Raw genomic sequence first — 21,554 nt, 5'->3', positions numbered from 1 at the left:
TTCCAGGAGCGTTCACTTGCCCAGATTGCTCTTCAGCAAAAACAATTACTTAAAATAGTTCTCGTAATAGTCAACACATTGTAAAGCAATATTTCTCTTTGTAATTGTAGTATTCCTTCTTGCTGTTGGTCTATGACTTAGCCTTCCCTGTCTCTTGCAGGCATGGTGCCTTTGAGGTGGTAGTCTAAAGGGGTTTGGAGTGCAGCTGGTGACACCAGCTGGGGTCATGAAAAGCCAAGTCTGAACAGTGTGCCAGTCTTGCAAAGCTCTCCATCCCTTGATTTCTTTTTTTTTTTTTTTCCCCAGCAGCAGTCATTGCTGCTTTGAAATTGTTCTGCAAAAGAAATCTCTTTAGCATAACTTGCGAGTGCACGGGTACGGCTGTGACGCTGCGCAGCGATGGTCCCCATCGGCTCCTACCCTGACTACGCTCAGCATTTCAGTACAACATCCAGTCCCTGATAAGACCGTAATGATATTGTTACAACTTGTTTGTCCCCTAGTGAGATTGCTAAATTAGGTTTTAATAACTTCTGCAGTTTGGCTGGTATTAGCGAGTGTGTGTAGGCACTAGATCTGAGCTAGGGGAGCTTTGAGAAGCAATATTTCTGCTTTTATAGTTTAAAACAAAGCAGCGCTGTTGACACAGAAGAAAGGAAAAATTGCCAGCATCATTCTTCAGGCATTATAATTCATAAAGCTGGCTGTCTACGTATTTTCTGCCTCTTCTCAAATAAAACCAAACTATTTTGAGGCTGCTGTGACCTTGTTTGGACCTTAGAGTTGTAAAGCAAGCACAAGCATTGGCAATGAAAGCCCTGATGTTTCGCGGGTGCAGCAGCACTCGGTGCCACTTCCCGACCACCAGCAGCGCGATGGACCCCGTTGTTTGAGTTGCTTTGATACCTGTCACACATTGCACGCAAAGATCGTGATAGTGCATTTAGAAGTGAATTTTTTTGAATTTGTGAACTGAATCCTTTCAGTACAGAAATTGCTAGCTCCGGCATATCTTGAACAAAAATCTGTTTAATATCAAATGTGTCAAAATTCAGGTGCTCACCACTTCTGCACCTGGTATTGGTAATGGCAAAAGAGAATCTCAAGAAAAAGAGAAGATCAGGAATTATCTTCCAATGTGCCAATTAAACATTTAAGTGGGGAAATCCCAGTATTCCAGACGTCTCATGTAAAGCCAGGTCTGCATCCGAGTGTTGGCTTGCCATCTATTGCCTCTTCTTGAGAAATGCGTGACGTTCTTTGGAAATGAGCAATTGTAACAAGAATATTAAATGATTGCCAGGGAGAAGCTGCAAAGCCCTGGATGTTTCTGGTGTTTGCACATGGCTTTCATTTTTTGGCTTTGGTCTTCCTCAGCACAGCATCATGTTCATTGGCTTTTAGCTGTTGCAATACCACAACTGAGGAGGATGAAATTACTTTAGATGGACAATCTTACAAATAAATCTGAGAGGGGAGAAAGAGACCCCTGAGATGCATTTCCTTCAATACAATACCTCCTCCACCCAGCCAGCTCCTGTCCTGTGGAGCTGCTGATTGAAACCATTGACACAGAGCATGCAAGACAGAAGTAAAACGTAACTTACAGTAAACAGATTCTCTTTTGAATTAATATGGATATATCTACTCCAGCAGAGCCACTCTTTGGGCTAGCAGGAGGTCTGGAAAGCCCCTGTCAGAGTTGTACTGAGTTTTATTTCTGTAATTTTATTTCTAAACTCTGTTTTCAATTACACAAACTTTCCCTGAGAGTGTTTGCATGCAGTTGGTATTTCTGTGGCTTATTGCTTTTTGCTAGAAAATCCACTTTGGACTTGACTCTGCATGCATGTGTACTTGTCACCTATCGGTATAGATTGTCCTGTTTCTATCAGCTTACATCTGCCACAGATTACGGGGGAGGGGGGAAAAACCAAAAACCCTTTATGTAAACTTCACTTCTTTTTAATATAGAGCAATGGCTTCTAGACCTTTTACGGCTCTTTCTCATTCTTCATGAGATACATATGTATATCAGCTATAACACACTGTCAGTGAACAGTGGTTTTCAATCAAAAAGACTGTCAGTAAAGCTGATTCACTAACAAGAAAGCTGTCAAGCTGTGACAGCTGCTGTCTTTGCAACCCCAAACAATCTGTTCGGTGCTAACTCTGACTTATGCTTCCATTTATTATACAGTAGTAATGAGTTCTGTCCTTAGAAATATCGTTTTGGTGAGTTCACCTAGCTACTTTGTTATGTATGTAGAATATATCAAATTGGATCCAAGGTGTATGTGGTAAGTTTTCTGCAAAGAAGTTCTGCTTCTGTGTTTTGAATTATTTTTTTTTCTTAATTCCAAATCCACTTTCAGTACTTTAACGCATTTTTGTAGTTAAATGTGAACCTGGAGATGTCATCACTATTGTAAGCTGAGAAGAGTATAACTTCTTTTTTTTCCCCTTGTGTTGAAAAATGGCATATAACCTCAAACACAATGCTAGTGCCTACAGAAATGAGTAAAGGAATTTGCCGTTATAGGAACCGTTCTGATGCTTAATAATCCCAGGATCTTGGGGACCACAAAAATGCAGCCCTTAGGAGGAAAAGAGGAGTCGGGCTGATGCTGCTGTCCAGATGCAGAAGCCTGTATTCAGATTGTCAACCTGTTCTTTTAAAATAGAGAAGGAGCACCTTGACAGTCTCCTTAAGCCAGGGGTCCTCAAAATATGGTCCATGGGGTCCTCAGTCCAGCCCCTGGTATTTACAGACACACACCCCCTCGCTGGGGGTTGGGGGGGGGGGGGACACCAAGCAGCCGCAGATGACCTCCTGCCACTTCATCTGCATGCCGGCCCAGTGGTTAAAAAAGTTTGAGGACCCCTGCCTTAAGCATTCTCTTCCAGCAATAGCTTACCAGACCTAAATCCCCTTGCTTCAGTTTTGGTTGATTATTGCTTGCCTGGCCCATAAAGGAGATGGGGAAGAGCAGATTCCTTTTTTCATTCTGTCTTTGCATATTTAGTGGTGCAATGTATCCCTCAGAAATAGCCTTTTCCAGCTTTGCTAATCCCAATTCCTTTTGCTTTTCTGAACTTCTGGTACTTCAGCTGAGACCACGCTACTGCCCCATAAAGCAGGTGCTTTATCACCACAGCAGATAGAGAACAGTCTTCTGCAAGCCAATTGTTGTCTCAAGTCATCAGATGAGGATAATAAACTTCATCAAAAACCCACATAAAGCAAACTATGATGAAACTGTTATTTCTGAGACTCCAGAGAGGTCCTGGGAACAGAGGCTCTGGGTGCCTGTTGTTCAGAGGGAACTGGCAGTCCCCTGGCATGTCTCCAGTCCCCAGAAAAGTGCTGGAGCTGTAACAAGATGTGTTCGTACCTGGGAGACAACCTGAGGAGAGTAACAGCTACCGTGGATTCATCAACAGCAAATCACGTTGTCTCGCTAATTCCCATTATCACGGAGAAGGCAGGAGATGTCAAGTGTTGACATTCGTAAGCTTTTGACATGTGGCGCTTACAGGTGCGAGTGTGAGAAACATGGATGAGAAAAGATGTCCAGGGGGAGGGTGCAAAACTATTGAGAGAGCTGTCATCAAGGGGCTTCCCGCCAAGCAAGGGGGGCATGGGTCCCCAGGGCTTGTTCTGGGTCCAGCCGTCAGGGTTTGGTGGGTGTCAGTGCTGTGTTTTCAGGGAGGGCCAAGCCGTGGCAGGGGTATGGGACAGCACTGCCACAAGCGGTTCGGTGGCCTGGGCACCCCACAGGCGCGGTGCTGAGCGTCGGGTAACTCTTTCCTTTAACACCAGTAACACGTACGCGGCATTGGTTCTCTTGCCCTTGATGTCTCGTGCCTGCCTTATCCGCTGCTGGCTCAGTGGATGTGCTCTGGTGAGACTCGAGCAGGTCTCTCGCTCCAACTCTGACCTACTCTGAGGTGTCTTGCATTTTTGTTCCAAACTTTCTTTCCTTGGAAAACTACCAGCTTGGTTTAATTCATTTTCTCCTCAGCTTTACTGCCAAAAGATCTACTTGGTAATTCCTGGAATTTGTTGAAGTCCATTGCTTTTATCTTCCTTAGAGGGAGAGAAATAACAAAGTAAATGCACTCATGTTTGTTCACGCCCAGGCTCCTGTCCAACTCTTCCTTCTGGATTGGCATCAGATGTATGAAAGCACCACCCTTCCTCCTTCTCATTCCTTAGTATCGCTCTGGGATGCCGATACTCATTTTCCCCCTTTAACCTCCATGCACACGTTTGAATAAATTGCTGAGATAAAGGACCCACAACAGAGTGTGAGGGCATATTAATTGTGCAGAAGCTTTTCCAGCAGGAACCACCGAGGGAGGGAGGTTTGCTGATGCGAGTGCTTGGCGCGGCAGCTGAGGACCCAGCCCCGGTAGAGTGCCCGGCTCCCCGGTGCAGGCAGGCACAACGGTGCAGCATCCCTCTCGCTCCGTACAGCTGCCTGACAGGAGGGTGCAGGCAGGTGGGGTCGGTCTCTCCTCCCAGACAACAAATGATAGGACAAGAGGCAATGGCCTCAAGTTGCACCGGGGGGGAGGTTTAGATTGGGTATTAGGAAAAATTTCTTCATGGGCAGCCCAGGGAGGTGGTGGAGCCACCACCCCTGGAGGTGTTTAAAAGACACGTGCAGGGACATGGGTTAGCAGTGGCCTTGGCAGTGCTGGGTTAACGGTTGGACTCAATGATCTTAAAGGTCTTTTTCAAGCTCAGTGTATCTATGGTTCTATCCTTTTTCCCCCCACGCCCTGCCATGTTGGTGTTCCTGTCCCATTTCCCAACGTCCCTTTCCCAAGCTACCTCCGGTCCTCCGGCATGACCCAGAGATGTACATTTGCTCCTGTACATAGAGCACTGCAGTACTTAACAGCAAGCTTGCAGGGAGTGAAATATCTTTACCTTTCCCCCTACTTCAGCCTCACAGCTGTTACTTGAGGAGCTGCTGCCCGGCCTTTCAGTGCAAAGCTCCCCGCCGCTGGGCTTTTCTCTCTCCCTGCGCTGGGGCTGTGTAGTCCCTCTCACCATGCGGAGAAATGTAACTTAAAGAGTGAATGCAAAAGGGAAATGAAAATTACACCAGTGTGCATGCCACATGGGAAAAGCTAACCCCAGCTGTTCCTGAAACGCCTACTCCTGGGGGAGATGCTCCCTTAAATTTCAGAGGGATGCCCTTCACCTTCAGTCAACCACAAGTGCTGCCTGGGGGACTTCATCAGGGGTGTCGTGCTCTGTTATACGTTGCTGAGGCTCTGCAACACTCTGCTCAGGCTCTGCCACCTCTCTAGCAGGAGACCTGCACCCCACTAAATCCACACGTCCCCCTCATCAGCCACTGCCCGTCAGTGCACAGTGCCCCGGTGTCACCTACATCCTGGCAAAGATGCTTTCCCCCTCTGCAGCAGGCGCAGTGCCAGGGCTCAGAAGCTGTGCCTCAGTCCCCCTGTGTGCACCCTGAAAGTCTGAAACCTTTTCCAAATAGATCACCTTCATGTATTTCAAAAAAGAAGATCAGCTATTCTTCTGGGTCCTGTCAATACCATATTTTATGCCATGAGACACAAAAGTTTGTTCTTTTGACTCAGGTAATTACAGATGCTTGGCTGCTCTTTGCTGATGAGGAAGTGTTGATGACAACTTTTCCTACAAATTACAGCAGTAAGAGGAACAACATATAAAAAGAGGGATTATTTGACAAGAGCTGTCTTTGTTATACTTGTGTTCTTTCAAGTTGTGGGGCTTTTTACTTTTGTTTTGAAACCTGTGAAGCTCTCTATTCTTGCAGATCTTTCTGGGCCTTGCTCAAAGCCCACTGAAGTCAACATAAAGACTTTGACTTCAGTTAAATTTGAATCAAGCTGCACTGGCCAATGAAAGATTAAAACTAACTCCGCCATATCAAACGCCACCAAACACTGAACACTTACATCCCCATTTATGTTTTGTGCATCTGTTCTTTCTAAATTACCAACAAGTCTTGTATGCAAATGCAGGGTTTGTGTCATGTATGTTCGTCAGGGTTTCAACTACTCCCACGGAAAGGGCATGTGGGATGCCACTGGGCTAATGCAGATGTGAGGTGCTCCTGACCCTGCGCTCCAGCTGCTCTGATGGACGTTATGAGGTCCCCTGACCATGGGGAACATACAGAGCTGACTGGTTTGTTCATATTCTGAATTCCTATATGGTGGCAGGACTTGTATCAAACGGCACGTAGCCATTCACAAAACGATGGAGAGTCATGCTGGCTGGGCTGGGTGGCAGGGTGGCATCACCCTGCTAACAGTGTAGGGGCTGTTTCCACCCAGCTCTGCATCCAAAGGGGTTTTGATGTGACACTGTCAATGCTCAGGCACAAATATTTGTGTAGGAACTGTGTGGAACCCAGGTGGCCTGGCCTGGGGATGGGGAGCAGGTGCTGGCGCTCCTGGAGCTGCCCCGCCTCAGGGGCTGTCACCAGCCACACGAGCAGCTCTGGAAAAAGGGTTTGTCTTCCCACGCTGGAGCAACTCCTTTAACAGGGGATAAAAATACATTTACGGAGCTACCTTAAAGGAGATATGATTAGAAAGCTTCTTTGCTAGAGAATAAAAGGATTAAATAGATGAAGAGTAAGATAAAGCCTGATGGATGGAAAAACAAAGCAGTTGTTCCACCTGTGCGCTAACTTGAATTTTCTTATGTAGCTCCCTCGAGGTCTTTGTTTGCTTTGCTGGTTCTGGAAGGTTTTGTTCAGTTTCTTCCTCTTCTTTCTTGTCACTCAAATACTTGTAAGGCACATTGTTAAGAATTCCTGTCTGCTGGCCGATTACTTATTAAGTATTATTTTGTGTGGCTGACTTATATTTTTTCTTCTCCCACATAACAATTACTTGTGGATTTTAACCTTTCCTCTTGACACTGGGAGGTTTTATATTCAAAACCATGAATTGCACGGCAGCCAGTGGTTTTGACGGTCTGTTATAATGCAATCCATTAGGCAGAGCTGAGGGAGATGCACGTCTCAGAAGACTCAGATGCACCCTGCAACATGCCAAATTACACGCAGGGAATGCTTGAGAATCTGCTTGTTTGCTGACAGCCAGCGCAAGGCATTTACACAATTGGTTAATTAATCAACACTTCAAGTATACTGTTTTTTAAAGTCAAACCCTGAATGGGAAAGGGAAAAGCAGAAAAGAGATTCTGGGTTGCACCTACAAATGCAGGAGCTGAATTCTTACTGATACCTTGTACGTTGGCATGTAAATTTATGTATATGTACACATCAAGATCCCACTGAATTCATGACTTTTCAAAAAGTCATCAAGAAAAGATGGAAAAAACAGCTTACTAGTTTCTTAGCCCAGTGATTGTTAAAGGCATGTCTCTCAAATGTTGCCACACACCAGAAGTTTCTGATATGAAGAGGCATTTATTAAATCACTCCATTAATTTGGGAATAGGTAGGACTGATGTTCTGAATAAATCAGAAAAATTAAATAATCTAGACTATTAGGAGACCATCCTAATTCTAGAAAGTGTGGGTAATACTGTTTCACTTGCAAAGATTTCTTACTTCATTGGTAAATCACTATGTGTGTGCATATATATAAACGAATATATTTGTATATTGCTCCTATCTGCTTTTCTGGAGCAGAAAACAGATCTCAGGAAACCTCTTCTCTTACCTGAAAGTCTTTGTCTTGACACGCTGGAGAGCAATTTCACTAACAAAAGACTGTGTTAGGACGCTAGATTAAAATCTGATGAAAACTGGAAAAATAAAAGACTTTTTGACATTTACAATTAATGCCACAAAAATGTTAGTTTAATCAGACAATACGGTTAATAACAAAGGTGAAATTGGAAGTTGCCAGCCCTGAATGCTAGTGTAAAAGTTAATAAATTCAGCTCATAATCATTATGCACATGCTAGTTATAATAATTTACTGTCCATACCAAATCTTTATAAGCATTGTAATTAAATATAAAATGCACATTAGAATTATAATGAGTAATTAGGGCAACATAACTAATGTGCATGAAAGTCCCGAAGCTCATTAAAATGTTAAAAGATGAAACCTGTTCTAGCCGGAGTTTTTTTGCACGCTTTCTGGGCCTGTCTGAATGCCAGTGTATTGCACTCATTGTTTTAACTGTTCCTTTAGACATTTAAAAGCAAAATGAAAATATTTGGGTAGGAAACCAGATTCAGCAGTACTTTGCGTCGTTTCTGGATGGAACACAAGTTGTAAAATTTGGTTTCCCAGCACAAACGTCTGACTCATGCGAACATGTTGCTGATATCAGATGAGCAGAAACTGAGCAGAAAGTAATTATAGAGCTCTTTTAGTGCAGGAGGGGGAGATGAAGATGATAGTTTTCACGTCTTTCTCATTAACACACTGGGAGAGAGTTGGAGTGCAGTGAGTACTCAGCACCATCACACGAGACGTTAATGGGGGTATTTATTGGAACTTGAATTGTTTCACTAAAATTAAAGGTGATGTGTGCACACTGGAGTGTGCGTATGCACTTGAGGTGGTGCTCATCTATCCTGAAATCCCTGACTTGTCCCCCTGAGGCTCACACACCAAGCCGAGAGAGTTGTCTGATGAACTCGTGCCACATTTGGTGTCAGGATGGGAATAACTCAGCTGTCACATCAGCCTTCTTGCTGGCGCTATTGTGCTCCTGTCCTGCGTGGTGCCTTTTTCCTCTTACACCTAATTAAGGAGGAAAGCAGGTGCCTGTACTTTTCCCATGCTCTTTCAGCAATAGCTGATGTACCCTGGACGTGTGGCAGAGCTTGGTGGTGCAGAGGCACATCGGGGGTTCCTGGGTGAGCCCTGCACAGCTCCCACAGCGCGACACCAAACCTGCGGCGCCATCGTGCATCCCTTCCAGGCATATGGCAGGTCCAGTTCTCCTCCTTCGCATGCTTCCCATGTCACCTTCCTCTGCTGGGGATACATAAATATATATTTTGGGTCAAGAACAGCTTTACCTCCTGAGCAGTTTTGTGTAGGGACAAAAGCGAAAGGGCATTGGTAAAACTCCAATTAAGCAGAGTCTCTCAGCACCCACTCACAAAAGCCTTTCCCAGTAAAGCAGTTTACACATATTTCAGAAAATAATACCGAGTAAGTTCCAGTAATTTATTTTCAAGTCAGAAATGAAGCATTCATTTTAAGTGCTCCTCTCCATAGGGATGAACTGTGGGAGAGGACTAGGGAGAGTAAACCTACAAATATGAGTCACCAAAGCCTGATACTGCTGACAGATATATATATAATGATAATTTTTTTCTTTCTTTTCTTTATATAACTATTTTTTTAGGAGAGATAAAAATGACAAATACATTTAAAATTATTACACAAGGTTTTCTTGTTAGCATCACTGTTTTACTTTACCGCAGCATCTTCTGTCAGCCCTCTACCTTTCCTCGTACAGCCTCCCCTGGGGAGCTCCCTGTGTCCGGCACCCCCGGTCTCCCTCACGCAAGGGCTCCGCTGCCTCCTGATGCTCTCGATCTCTGAGACAAGGTGTTATCTCCTTGCGTTCTTGTGTGTTTGTTGTAACTGTTATTTGTAACGAAGTGCTCTGCATGCACTCAGGAGCACATCTGTGTGTTTGCGATGCAGCTGGGGTCCCTTCCCGTGTCCCTGGGGAAGAGGTAAGCCTGGTGAACCCCTGGCTGTGGAGCTGGAGGGAAGGCTTGCTGCAGCCTTGCCTGCCCTGGGCCTTCCTTCGGCCTCAGGTTCTGTTGCGTTGCGTCTTTAACCGAAATTTCTCTTACTTTGCCAACTGTAATTACTTTTATTTAAAACTTATTAAAGCTGCTTTTGCTTTTTACCTTTTTAAACTTTCATTAGGTCATTAAGCCTGCGTCCATCTGTATTTATCCCTTGCCTTCCACTGCGCGCTCAGGGCTTTTGCTAGCGTCTGTTTGATCCATCAGCTGAGCAGAGCAGGATTGCATCAGTGATGATACCGAACGATTTTCTCTAATAGTTTAAGTCATCATTATTGAGCTCCTGGATGAATACATTTTCCTAGGTGGCCAATACTTGCTATTGATTTCCTAAGCAGCTGTACAAACCCGAGAGCAGCCGCCTGTGCCTGGGGCGGTGGGTGGTGGGTGACAGGGGGCATTACCTGCTGCAGCACAGGCAGCGATGCTGGTGGCTCTGGGAGGAGCATTCCTCATGGTCCCACAGGAGGCATCTCATTGCCATTGGGATTGAGCAGGGTTTAAATCATCCCCCTCAGTAATTCAAGAGGGTCAGATCAGTCCCTCAGTGGGGAGGGGAGCATGCTGTGAGCCCCCTTCTGCTGTCCATAACACCCTGTAAAAGGGTGTTGGCAGAGGGTTGACAAGTCTGTGGTGATACAAGAGAAAATAAAGCAAGCTGTAAAGAGCTGCAGGAGGATCTAATGCAGCAGAGATGATCAGGCAAGGGTGATCTGTGCCACTGAGCCCTGTTGTGAAGGGTGGGAACGGGTGGGGGAACCGTCACCACGTCTGTTTCAGGTATTTTTCTAAGTTCTTGAGGTGCTACTTGGGTGGAAAAATCCTGTTGTTTATTATAAGGTTTCCCAAACACCTGCCCATCAGCCCTGGCTGGAGGTAGGATATTGTTATCCTCCATCCCTCTCTTCACCTAGATGGTTTGACTGATCCTGTGCATCCCCGATGCACTGGGAAGCTCTGGGGTTGGAGAAGATCGTTCACCAAAAAAAACAATATATATTGGATAACAGTGAGGGCAGAATTGAACTAAACCTTCTGAGCACTTGTTAACGTAATATATTGAGCTTTCCTCTTGCTAAATTATAGGTATTTAGATCAATACAGCATTCCTTCTGACTGCTATAACCTCAAAATCTTTTACATAGGAGAAAACACAGGCAGCTCCAGCAGCATGACTGACAGAAATAAGATCAAAACATGAATTTCTTGTAAAAAAAAAAGTCTTTGCTGACTACATGGAAAAATACTTAAAAATATATGAAATAGTGGAGGCCCAAGAATCTCTTCCCATGTCTCTTTCCAAAAGAAACCTCAGCCACAAGAACAGCAGGTGTTGAGGTGTGTGATCTCATCCGGAGGTACTTGGTCTTCCACACTGCTGGAAGCGGAGGGGTCAGGGTGGATTTGGGGCTCAGCACGTTACTAATCAGCGTGCCAGAAATCTGCCTGCATTGCATCGTTTGTCTCTATACTGTGAACAAGAAAATAAACTGACAATGAAAAATCTAAGAGAATGGTGACTGAGCTGTCTTCAGCTTGTGTTTTTATACCAGTATTAACTGGGGATTTCCTAGAGCAAAGAATATTGATTTTGATGTTTATTCTGAACAAACAGAAGCTGAAATCCTTCTGAAAGGGAGAGCCAAGAAAACTTCCTTTTCAGAATTTTCCAGTATTTTCCCAAACAAAACTCTTCCTCACCAGACAGCGAAGCTGGGGATGGTGATTTGTAGCTGGGATCCAGCCAGCATCCCCTTACCAGCTGCACTGGAGTGTGGTGCCTGGGGCCCCTGCCTGAAAACGCATTGGCAAGCTGTACATTTTTATGCAGCATTTAATTTAAAAATTTATTACCAGCAATGTTCTGAAGTTATTTAAAAAAACAAACAAACAAACAAAAAAAACCCAAAAAACCAAACCACAAACCAACCAAAAAAACCCCAAATGACCAAACGCAACCAAACCAAAATGATAATCTGCCAGAAGCCACAACACAGCAAGTGAAAGGTGAGAAGGCCACGCTGAAGAGGCATGAAGGTGGTACTTTTTAGGAAATAACTTTCTATGTGACTCAGGCCTTTGCTGGTCTTTTATTTACTCTTTCTGCTTAGCTCAAGAGAATTAAATATTGTCAGGGGAGCGTGCACACAGTGTGGTATGCTAACAAAAAACTAAATTTGAAATTAATAATCCTATCTACTCTGAATTTGAAAAAAACCAAGTATTTTCACTCCCTTTGCATAATGCAGAAAAATATTTGCCTCTTAGTACAAAGCTTTCCAAGGAGCTACTGTGCAGTAATATGGAGAAGAGGCTACATGAAGTACTGTTTGCTGCTATTTAAGGGCTTGCAGACCCCACGGAACCCGTGGGGTGCTCCCGGCTCCTTTCTTGCACAGGGCAAACCCCACCGTCATGATAAATCTTCCTGGTGTCTGTCAGCACCTGAAACACAAAACCCACAGTCACAGAAAAATCTTCTCAGCATCTTTCAGTGGTGGTGGAAATACATGAGATGTCAATAGCTTAAACTCAGCTTCCAGGGGATGAAAGCTTGCCCAGTGTATGGATCCAGTGCGTTATTCCAGTACCTCTCCTAGAATTTCTTCCGGGTGTTCCCCAAAATAGATTGTATCTACTTATGCCTGCCATGTTCAGTTTATTCCAGGGGCAGCAAATCTCCATCCCTCCCTAGGGCAGGTTTCCTGGCACTTCTAGGAGACGGGCCCATGGAGCAGGCACCACTGGAGATTGTCTCAAAACATGGGAGAGCTGTGACAAAAATAAAAGGTTATCTGTGAAGGAGAAGTGTGGGGTAGCATCCACCTACGGGTGCACAGATGTAAGGTGGGAACTGGGTTGATGCCACAGAAACCCTGGGGGGCAGTGGGGGGAAGAAACCCCTGTGAAGTCAGCAATGGCAGGATGTCATCGTGGGTAGGAGAGCACCACGTGCGAACCAAGCTGAGCAACCTCCCTGCTCCACTTGGCAGCATCTCCCCAGTGGTGCTGCATCCCGTGCCGGGCATGCGCTCAGGCAAAGCGTGGGTGAACTGGGAGGGCTTCCAGGCACTGCAGAAATCACACATGTTTCTTGGGGAATGTGATGGCTGAAATGAGGAAGAATGAGTGGAGTTTTTTAGGCGGAGTTTATTTAGGTAAATGAAGGCTGAGAGAATGAGTGAACAAGTCTTTGAATGGGTAAAAGTTTTCTTCAAAGAGAAATTTAGACTTGCTCTTCATATCACCAGGGACAAAATAATTAAAACTTCAGCAAGGTGCGTACCTGCAACTGTGCAGATAAGCAAGTGCCAGCGTGTTGCCACCCAGGCAGGCTCTGGGTGTCCCTGGAGCTTTGAAGCCTCAGGATGGAGGGGTCTCTTGGGGTCACCTGGGTGGGCTGACCCTGCTTTGGCTAGGCGGGTGGACCAGGTCCCCCCAGTAAACCAGAACCACAATGTCAGACAGGTACAGGGGTGACAGGGAAACAAGGTGGTATTTCTTTGAGTGCCAGGGGTCTGGGGTCAGTGTTCTGCACCTGGGAGACCCAGGGCCTGCCTGCTGAGGGTGGTGTTCCCCAGGAGCTCAGCAGCACATCTGGGCCAGCCTCAAACATGCCAGCCAAGTGTGAATTAATGTTGGAGAAACGTCCCAGGAGTTCTCTTGCAGTGCTTGTGTCTTTCATACGACTTGAGGGAAGTGGTGGGAACGCTGGCAGGCCGTCCCTGGTCCTAGGGTGGGTGGAAACCCTGTGTGAGAGGCAGACCTCCTCCCAGTCATCATCCAGCTTTTGGCAGCCTCCATTGACCATGTGCCCATGCAGCAGACTTCCATTTTCTTCCATCATTCTGATGATGCTTTTGTATAGTTCATCTCACACAATTTCGGCTTTTGTGTGGTTCACTGTGGACATTTTTAGTTGTTATTCTTTCGAATGCTTCAGAAGCACAAGCTGAACTATGAGCTTCGTGGGGCTCTGAGTAGGTACTGGTACTACCTGGTGCTGTAGGAGCAAAGGGGAAATGTGACCAATTCATAGTTCTTTGTGTGATCAGTCTCTCTCCCCTCAAAGTCATTTTTTAAAAGTCTTGGTTGCACAAATTGCTTCATTTCTCAGGAAGGAGTAAGCTTTATATGTCCCTGTTATTTTTATGGAGTAACAAAAAAAAAAATATCTGATTTTATACCTATGCAGATCATGGAGAAGCAGTCATGCAAATTGGTTGTACATTAATTATCCACTTGAAATTTTAATGTTACCAGTTGAAAGGTAATGAATCTATTGATTGGTCTGATGTAATCATTGGGGAGAGACAGTTGAAGGCAGAGTGTGTGTTTGCCAGCTATGGGAAATTGCTGCCTGCCTGCCTGGCTCGGGGTAGGATGTGAGCAATGGGCAGGAGAGAACCAGTTCTGTGGGTAACCCCCCGGAAATACCCTCACACGGTTTTGTCAAACACAGAGACTTGCACATAAGTGCTGAGAGCACGTGTTTGCTTTCCCTGGGCTGTGGCAGCTGGAATCCCGTGCAATGTCCTACACATCTAGAACAGCATCGTCGATGGTGTTGGTGAAGGGTGGGTGTGCCGTGAGATGTGCAATGGAGCTGGCCCGGCCGCGTGGGGAGCTGGGTGTCACCCTATCATTCATATATATGATGCCTCTTTAGCGTGTCTGGTTCCCGTAAAAGATTATGGTCTCTCCACGTGGCACGCTGAGCGATGGGTGAGATGGGGAAAGAAGCAGATGAGAAGCAGTCAGCGTTTCACATGAACGTAAACACCTTAAAGCAACATCTGGAAAACTGCTTGGGAAAAAATAAACAGATTTTTATTTATAAGTTCTGTGGTTTTGTTTTTATAGCATTTTTATGATGCACATAAATTATTGTTTAAAAACAGAAAATGTAAAAGAAATTCCAGGGAGAAGACAATTGTTGTTCAGCCTTTCCTTTGATAATCACTTTCCTGAGGAATTTGTTGTCTTTTATTTTCAGCTTAGGGACACCTTTCACTGGCAACTGGAAAGACTGACAATGTTTTTTTTTTATCTTTATTTGTATCTGTAGTTCTAAGCTTAAAATGTTCATTGCTATTTACAGTGTTTACTATTTAAAAAGAAAATATATTTACTGAAACAACTCTATATCCAGTGTAATACTGGAAAAGTCACATGTTATATGGTGTTTACGGTGGGCTCATAAGCATGAAGGTAAGTTTGTTCTTTTAATATGCAAAACAAGATCTCAAAGCTTGTCTGAGCCTGGGGGTTTCTGAGGTATTTGCAGGAGGGAAGTGGTGCTGGCCCTGCCTTCGCTTTGGACCCCGCGTGCTGGGTGCTGCCGTACCCCCCACCCCCAGCTGTGGGACCCCGCAGCCTCTCGGTTGGCACTAGTGGCGGGACCTCGTGTGGTTGTTTTCCAATTCTCAGGTTTTAAATACGTCTTGTACGACACTAACACAAACAGTTATACTTTATGTTGAGTAACTGAGTTTGAAAACCAGCTTTTTTTCAGTATGGGATTGATCTCTTCATGTCTCAGTTGTGTTTCTTACCCCAGATACACAGAATATATATCAGAATCTGCTGTGTGGGATAATTTTTACACTGCTGGAAGAAAACATGATTGAATGTGAATCAAGCTGGAAACCACGCGCCAGGCTGAGAGTGACGTAGAGCGTGCTGAAGAGAAGCGGCGTTAAATAATCTGCATATCTAGATGCAAATATCCATTTTACAATTCTTTTTTTTCAGTTGCCCCCACAATTCAGGAACTTAAATCCAGCGGTGTGATGCTTGGAGGGAACGGACTGATACGGTGCGAAGGTGCAGGAGTTCCTGCCCCGGTCTTTGAGTGGTACAAAGGAGAGAGGAAGTAAGTAGCTGGCGCTCACCGACCCCTCGTGCTGCTGGGGATGCTGCCCACCCACAGGGGCCAGGGTGGAAGAGAGGAGGCTGCCAGGCTGGGTTTGTCCCCCGTGATGACAAGTCCAGCAGGCTGTCCTGAAATTAATGCTGGGCTTTAAACAGCGGCCGCTTGGAGGTGTTGGCTGCCAACAGCCGCGCTGCACAGCTTCTGGGGGAGTTCGGCTGTCTCCTTGTGGTCGTAGTTTCTGTGGTCAAAATCAAGGTGTAAGCAGGCTGCCCGGCGTGATAGCGGTGACTGTAATAATGAGCCTAATGTTTAAACATGCTTTGGTAATTACAGCCTTTTAAGTACCACTAAAAGGTTTTATTTTTCTGATTAAATGTATAGGTTTCCTGCTGAGGGTTTTTGGGGTGGAAAGGTTGCTTCATGAACAACACTTCCGACCCAACTTTAACGCGGGCGAATTTTCATGCAGTTGTGCTATTAGCGGTCCAGGCCAGGGGTTTACAGACTGCAGGCGTGGGCAGGAGCGCTGCAGCACGGCATCCCTGGGGGTCAGGGGAACGAGGCTGTGCTCCACCCCTGCAAACTGACCACGTGCCTTGCTGTGTTGACAGTCAGCTGCACTTTCAGGTCATTAGCACTAGGTAATGATAACAGGCATCTCGGTAGGGTCATCTTTATTTTAAAACCCAGCTCATTAAACAGGTAGATATTTTTATTTTTGAAAAGGGAAGTTTGTTTTACAGCTCTTAGCTCGCCTAAGAGCATTATTTCTGTTAGGTTTCTGCATTGGTGCAAAAGCAAGTGGACACTGTTCCTTGCAAACAGCTGTCTGTACACACCTTCTAGCTTCTGGAATGTCCTGGCTTCCAGGTGCTGGGTTTCTCAGCTCGAGCATCCCGTTAAGCATGGGAGTTGACATGATGATATTGGTGACCATTTTTCATAGAAAGCCATCTGTCAGCTCATCTCTCACTGGCCAGCTGCTCCCCTTCAGGATCATTAACTGCTCATCTTCCTTCATGACTTTTCAGAGCAGTCGTTAACTATTGCTCTTTGACCATAGCCTAAAGCGTTCTCTAAAACAATGTAATTGATCTTTACTATATATAACAGTAAACGTTCTGCTTCTGTTAGCAAAATTCACCTGCATCCTCTTTCCAAAGATGCAGGTCACATTGTACCCATGTTGGGTGGAGTCGCAGCAGAAGGGTATTTTATGCAGCTATTGCAGCGCATGTTTTAGCGCTCTGGATTCAATTAGCTGTTTCCAGTGTGATAATCACCTTTCTATTTATAACATTGACCAAATCCTTTCCTCCTGAGCACGTTCAGTGCCACGGCAGCAGCAGGGAAGACTAAGCAGAGCATTTCAGGACGCCAAAGTTGTGCCTTCTGTTTTCTGTTTCAGTTGTTGTATCACCTGAGGCTGGCTATAATCAGCACGAAACGTACCGGCCTGTTGTGTCTTACTGGTCAAATATGATGTTAAATCTAATGGTCCATCCTTTATCCTTAAACTGTTGTTGGCAGATACACTAGACATACATGACTACAAAGGTACTGGGGTTCTCTGAACCTCCACCACTTGCAGGAAAGAGGAAAATACGTCCAAATGGGTTTTTTTCCTCCAGTATATCCCATTTACCTCGGGATGATGGAAAGCCATCACAGAATGAGCCTTGGACAGCTCGATCATTGTTTTAATGCAAAGTTGAGAAGCTCTCACAGGTAGTTCAGAGTAGCGTCTACATTATCCTGCAGATAATTTGCAGATATAGTACAGAACTGAATTTATACACTGGGAGCGCACACCCTGCTATATTTTCTGCTAACAGAATAGAGAGAATCCCATTTACTTAGGCTTGGATTGGGACTTTTATTTTTTTGTAGAGCAGTATGAATTGTTGACTAAATGAACAGTGGGAATTAGATCTGAGAGCTTAAGTATATGATCAGTGTCTGAAACAAGCCTTTTGGGCCTGTAAACTGTATTGTTTTTACTTAGATTAATGTAAATCCAAACCCACAGTTTCCAGACTCCAGGGATCATCTCATCATAAAATAGCCATTAAAACTAAACATAAAAGCAGTCACAGACTGCATCTAGTTAAAGCTACTGGTCTTCAAGGCAAAGAGCTTGCAGGACTGATTCTACCTCGTCACCGAGTCGCAGGCGCTGCTGTGGGGCAGGCTGGCGTGGGTGCTGGCAGGGCAGCGTGCGGCCATGGCCTGCCCGGCCAGCTGGGGGTGGGGGTCCCACAGCCCCTGCGCTGCCGGAGCATGGGCTGCTCCCCAGGGAGCACTTCGCCTCTCCCCTTGTAGCTGGGGAAAGGCGAGGAGGGATCTCAGGGGCAGGTTTCAGATAATTTTGAACTTCATCTGTTGGATGCGGTGCCTTGAACCCCCCGCGGGGGCTGCCAGGTGGCTGCACAGACCCCCGACACGGGGAGGATGGGGTGAGCTGGGAAGGGGCTGGAAATCTGGAGGAAAAGGTAGTGAAAGTATCTTAAAATTATAAAAGTGTGTGGCTTCTAAAACTGTACAAGGATTCCCTGCAGAGAGGAGAACAGCTGCGCTGTGCCAACCCACAGTTCCCGAAATGCGCGGCTGTCCGGGTGCGTTATGTTACAGGGTTACACAGAAATTAGTTCTTGGACATTAAACAGCCACAGGGAAGAAGCCTGAAAGTCACCGATGGAAAAATATTAATTCCCTTATCCTTGACAAAGCAAACAAGGCTTACATTTGAAATAACAAAACTCATTATAATGGCTTAATATATTATAATAACGTGAAGGTATTGAAATATGAAACCAAAGGTGGGTGCCCCTCGGGGCTGGCACCGGCGCATGATCTCCTTCGGATGCATAGGTGTAATCTCTGGATTAAAAAGGAGATGGCTCTTCCCTTCATGACTGGTGGGACAAAGCAAGCAGTAAGGTGAAGAAGTGTGTAGGGTGGCTGCACACAGCTTAAAATGCCGTTCCAGCCTGAGAAGTAACTTGATAAAATCCAGACAAGTAATAAACGCCGTGTTCAGTCAATAAGCTAAGCAGAGCAGCACACGGGAGTAATTAATTTAAAAGTAAAAGCATCTGGTTCTTACAACTGCAAATGGAAATCCTCAAAACTGCTGAGTTTATGCTAACTAATGCAGACTCCTCAGTCCGTTAATTATGTGGCTTATTGATATGCATATCTCTCTGATTCCATTTACCCCACTTCCAATTCTGCCCCCCCAGCATCAGGCAGTGCCTGGCAGGGATGAGGAGGGAAGGAGACTCTGTCCAAAGGGTGTTGGCCAGAGGTGGGAGAGGGGGAGGGGAAGGGGTTTGACCTGGCACCTGCAGCACTTGTCCTTTTGGCAGCCTGGGGAATGCAGCAGATCACCTCAAGCAGGCGCAGTTTTAGTTTTTTGATACCAACGTCACCTCTGGTGGGGCATGGGGATGGCAGAAATCCCAACACCTCATTGTTTTGTGGACAAAAAAACCTAACAAACAACTAAACCTTACAGCTACAAAACAGAGGTGTTGTAGTTCAAACCACAGTTATAGGCCAAAAGGATGGAGATGGCTGGGAAACAGCTGGTAGGAATAAGCCATAGGTGGAAGTGGAGGCATCGCTCCCAGGTCCCCTGGGAGAGAGGATGGAGGGGTTCAAACCCCCGAAAGGCAGTGGGATGGGGTGAGGGCCATGGCTGCAGCTCCTGCCCTTCCTACCGGTGGAAAGATCTGGAGGGGAAAGCTTCTGACCTGGGGCTGAAGCAAGTACCTGCTGAGCACCCATCTGCTCTGCCTCCCCCAGCGCCACAGGCACGGCAGCGGCTGCTGCCACGCTGGTAACACCATCACCAGCTGCGAGCTGCGGCATTGGGAGTGTGGTGGCAGTGGGTGTTTTGGAGCAGAGGAGGTTATTCTGCAGGAGAGGCAGAAAGAGGAGGGACAGACCTTAGCAGTTCTAAAAGCAGAACACCCAGGTGCAGAAGCCCGTCCCCTCTGCCTCTTGCAAGGCTGGAGGAAAGGTGCATCTTCTAACTGCAGCTTGCACCCCAAACAAGGCATTTCATTCCTTTTTTTTTTTTTTCTTGCAAAACCACGTGTGTCCATGTGTGCTGTGTCCTCTCCCCAGCAATGGGCTGCACAGAGCAGACCAGTCTGTTACAGCAGCACAAGGTACGCAGGGAAGAGAAACCCCGCCATTCATGCAGCAGAACGGAGCTATTAAATGGGGACAGAGGCGCCCGTCTAACGAAGAGGCTTATTCAATCCACAATACACAGAATTGCAATTAATGATAGACTTGAAATGTTTGTGGGCAGAATGCTAGCAGATTGGATTTATTCCCAGGATATATGATTATATCTTTCAGTGTATCAAACAACAATTGTGTACGCTAATCTGGAGCTCCGCTCTTAATGTGAGATACAAGGAATGACGAGAAAGCAACTGTAGCCAGGGTTTTAATAATGTGGTTGCCCTTCTCATCTGGTTTGATCAGATGTGGTTTACCTACAACAGCAACATTTAAACTGGTCACCTTTCTTTGCCTGGGTGCAGTAGCAGCGCTTCTGACGTGGCTTCGGAAGCAACATCAAGAGACCTGCACATTCCTATGGAATTTGGGGTGGGAAGCTCAAAGCCAGGGAAGTGGAGCCCGGTGAGAAGAGCCCTAGTTTGGCTTTTCCCTACACTCTGCTACCTGGTTTCCTCTGCAGGCTGCTGTCTTGGGATGCAGTGCTGCTGTAGCACATCTTTCCTAATTGCCAATGTATTTTGTAGCTGTAGAGGCTGTAAAACGAACTGGTCGCAGCCCTACGCAGTCGCCTTTCTGGCTACTTAATCCTTGCCTGCCCTCCGCTGGAGGTGTGTAAGGACACAAGCAATCTCCAGAGCCAAAAAAAAACACTCTGAAAGACTTACTGTAATATTTTCCTTCCCCAAATAGGGTATTTAAATTTTTAGTTAGGTTTGCCCAATTTAAAATCTAAGCTCTCCTCCGATCCTGTGGCCAGGCAGGCAGTGCCGTGGGTGTCAGTCTTTATTTTCTCTCAGCTGTAGGACACAAAGGCAGAAACTTTCCTTGGATACCCCGCAGCTCCAGCGTTGCCCGTAGCCTCTCCGATCTGCCACTATGGTAACCTTGCTTGCCAGGCTACATCGGCAGCTTGCAAACAGCTTACTGTGCTCCCAGTTATGTCTGTAAAAAAAAAAAAAAAAAAGGAAAAAGAAAAATGAAAGAAAAAAAAAGTTATTGCTTATGGTATATGAGTTATAGAAATTTTCTTTTTGCTTTCTAGACTGATCAATGGTCAACAAGGAATCACTATTAAAAATTATAGTACAAGATCACTTCTTACTGTTACCAATGTGACAGAAGAGCATTTTGGCAACTATACATGTGTCGCTGCCAACAAGCTAGGGACGACCAATGCCAGCCTGCCTCTCAACCGTAAGTAACGTGGACATGTGGCAAATGTTCCTGGTTGTTTGTTTCCACGTACATGGATTCAAAAGCAAAAAAGTAGTAGTATGGTGGGTTTTTTCCCTGGTTTCTTCACAAGGCATATAAATACCACTGAGTTCCTGAGTACTGGGAAATAATTCACCTCGTTATTTATTCCATGCTGCAGAAGGGTTTCTGTTCTGACAGTGATGGCACATTTTGGGGGTATCAACGAGTTATGAATCCACAAAAAAACCACAGCTAAACCCAACCCGCCGTTGTCGTAGAGACAGAATTAGCGTGGCAAAATCTTTCCCCTCAGAATAGCGATAACGGATCACTGAGGTACCACTGTAAACAAAGTCAAAAACTTTTTCAGCAAGTTTTGAAGAATATACTGAGCGGAATAAGCGGGGTTTGCCGGAGCCCTGCCCGCATGGTGGCTGGTGGGGCACTGGCCC

General features: G+C 45.7%; 1 protein-coding gene across 2 annotated transcripts in view; it reads left to right on the top strand.

The window, feature by feature from the left end:
• NEGR1 (neuronal growth regulator 1) overlaps nt 1-21,554 on the top strand; it is a 295,944-nt gene that overhangs the window by 215,391 nt on the left and 58,999 nt on the right. For both annotated transcript variants that reach the window (XM_055724994.1, XM_055724993.1), the window contains exons 5-6: nt 15,528-15,648; nt 20,948-21,099. In XM_055724994.1, the coding sequence (XP_055580969.1) occupies nt 15,528-15,648; nt 20,948-21,099 (273 nt within the window). The remainder of the gene's footprint in view (nt 1-15,527; nt 15,649-20,947; nt 21,100-21,554) is intronic.

The sequence above is a fragment of the Falco cherrug genome, chromosome 12, assembly GCF_023634085.1.
Source record: "Falco cherrug isolate bFalChe1 chromosome 12, bFalChe1.pri, whole genome shotgun sequence".
In the NCBI taxonomy this organism is placed as follows: Eukaryota; Metazoa; Chordata; class Aves; order Falconiformes; family Falconidae; genus Falco; species Falco cherrug.
Note: the sequence above shows the minus strand (reverse complement) of the source record. Positions and strands in the feature narration are given on the sequence as shown.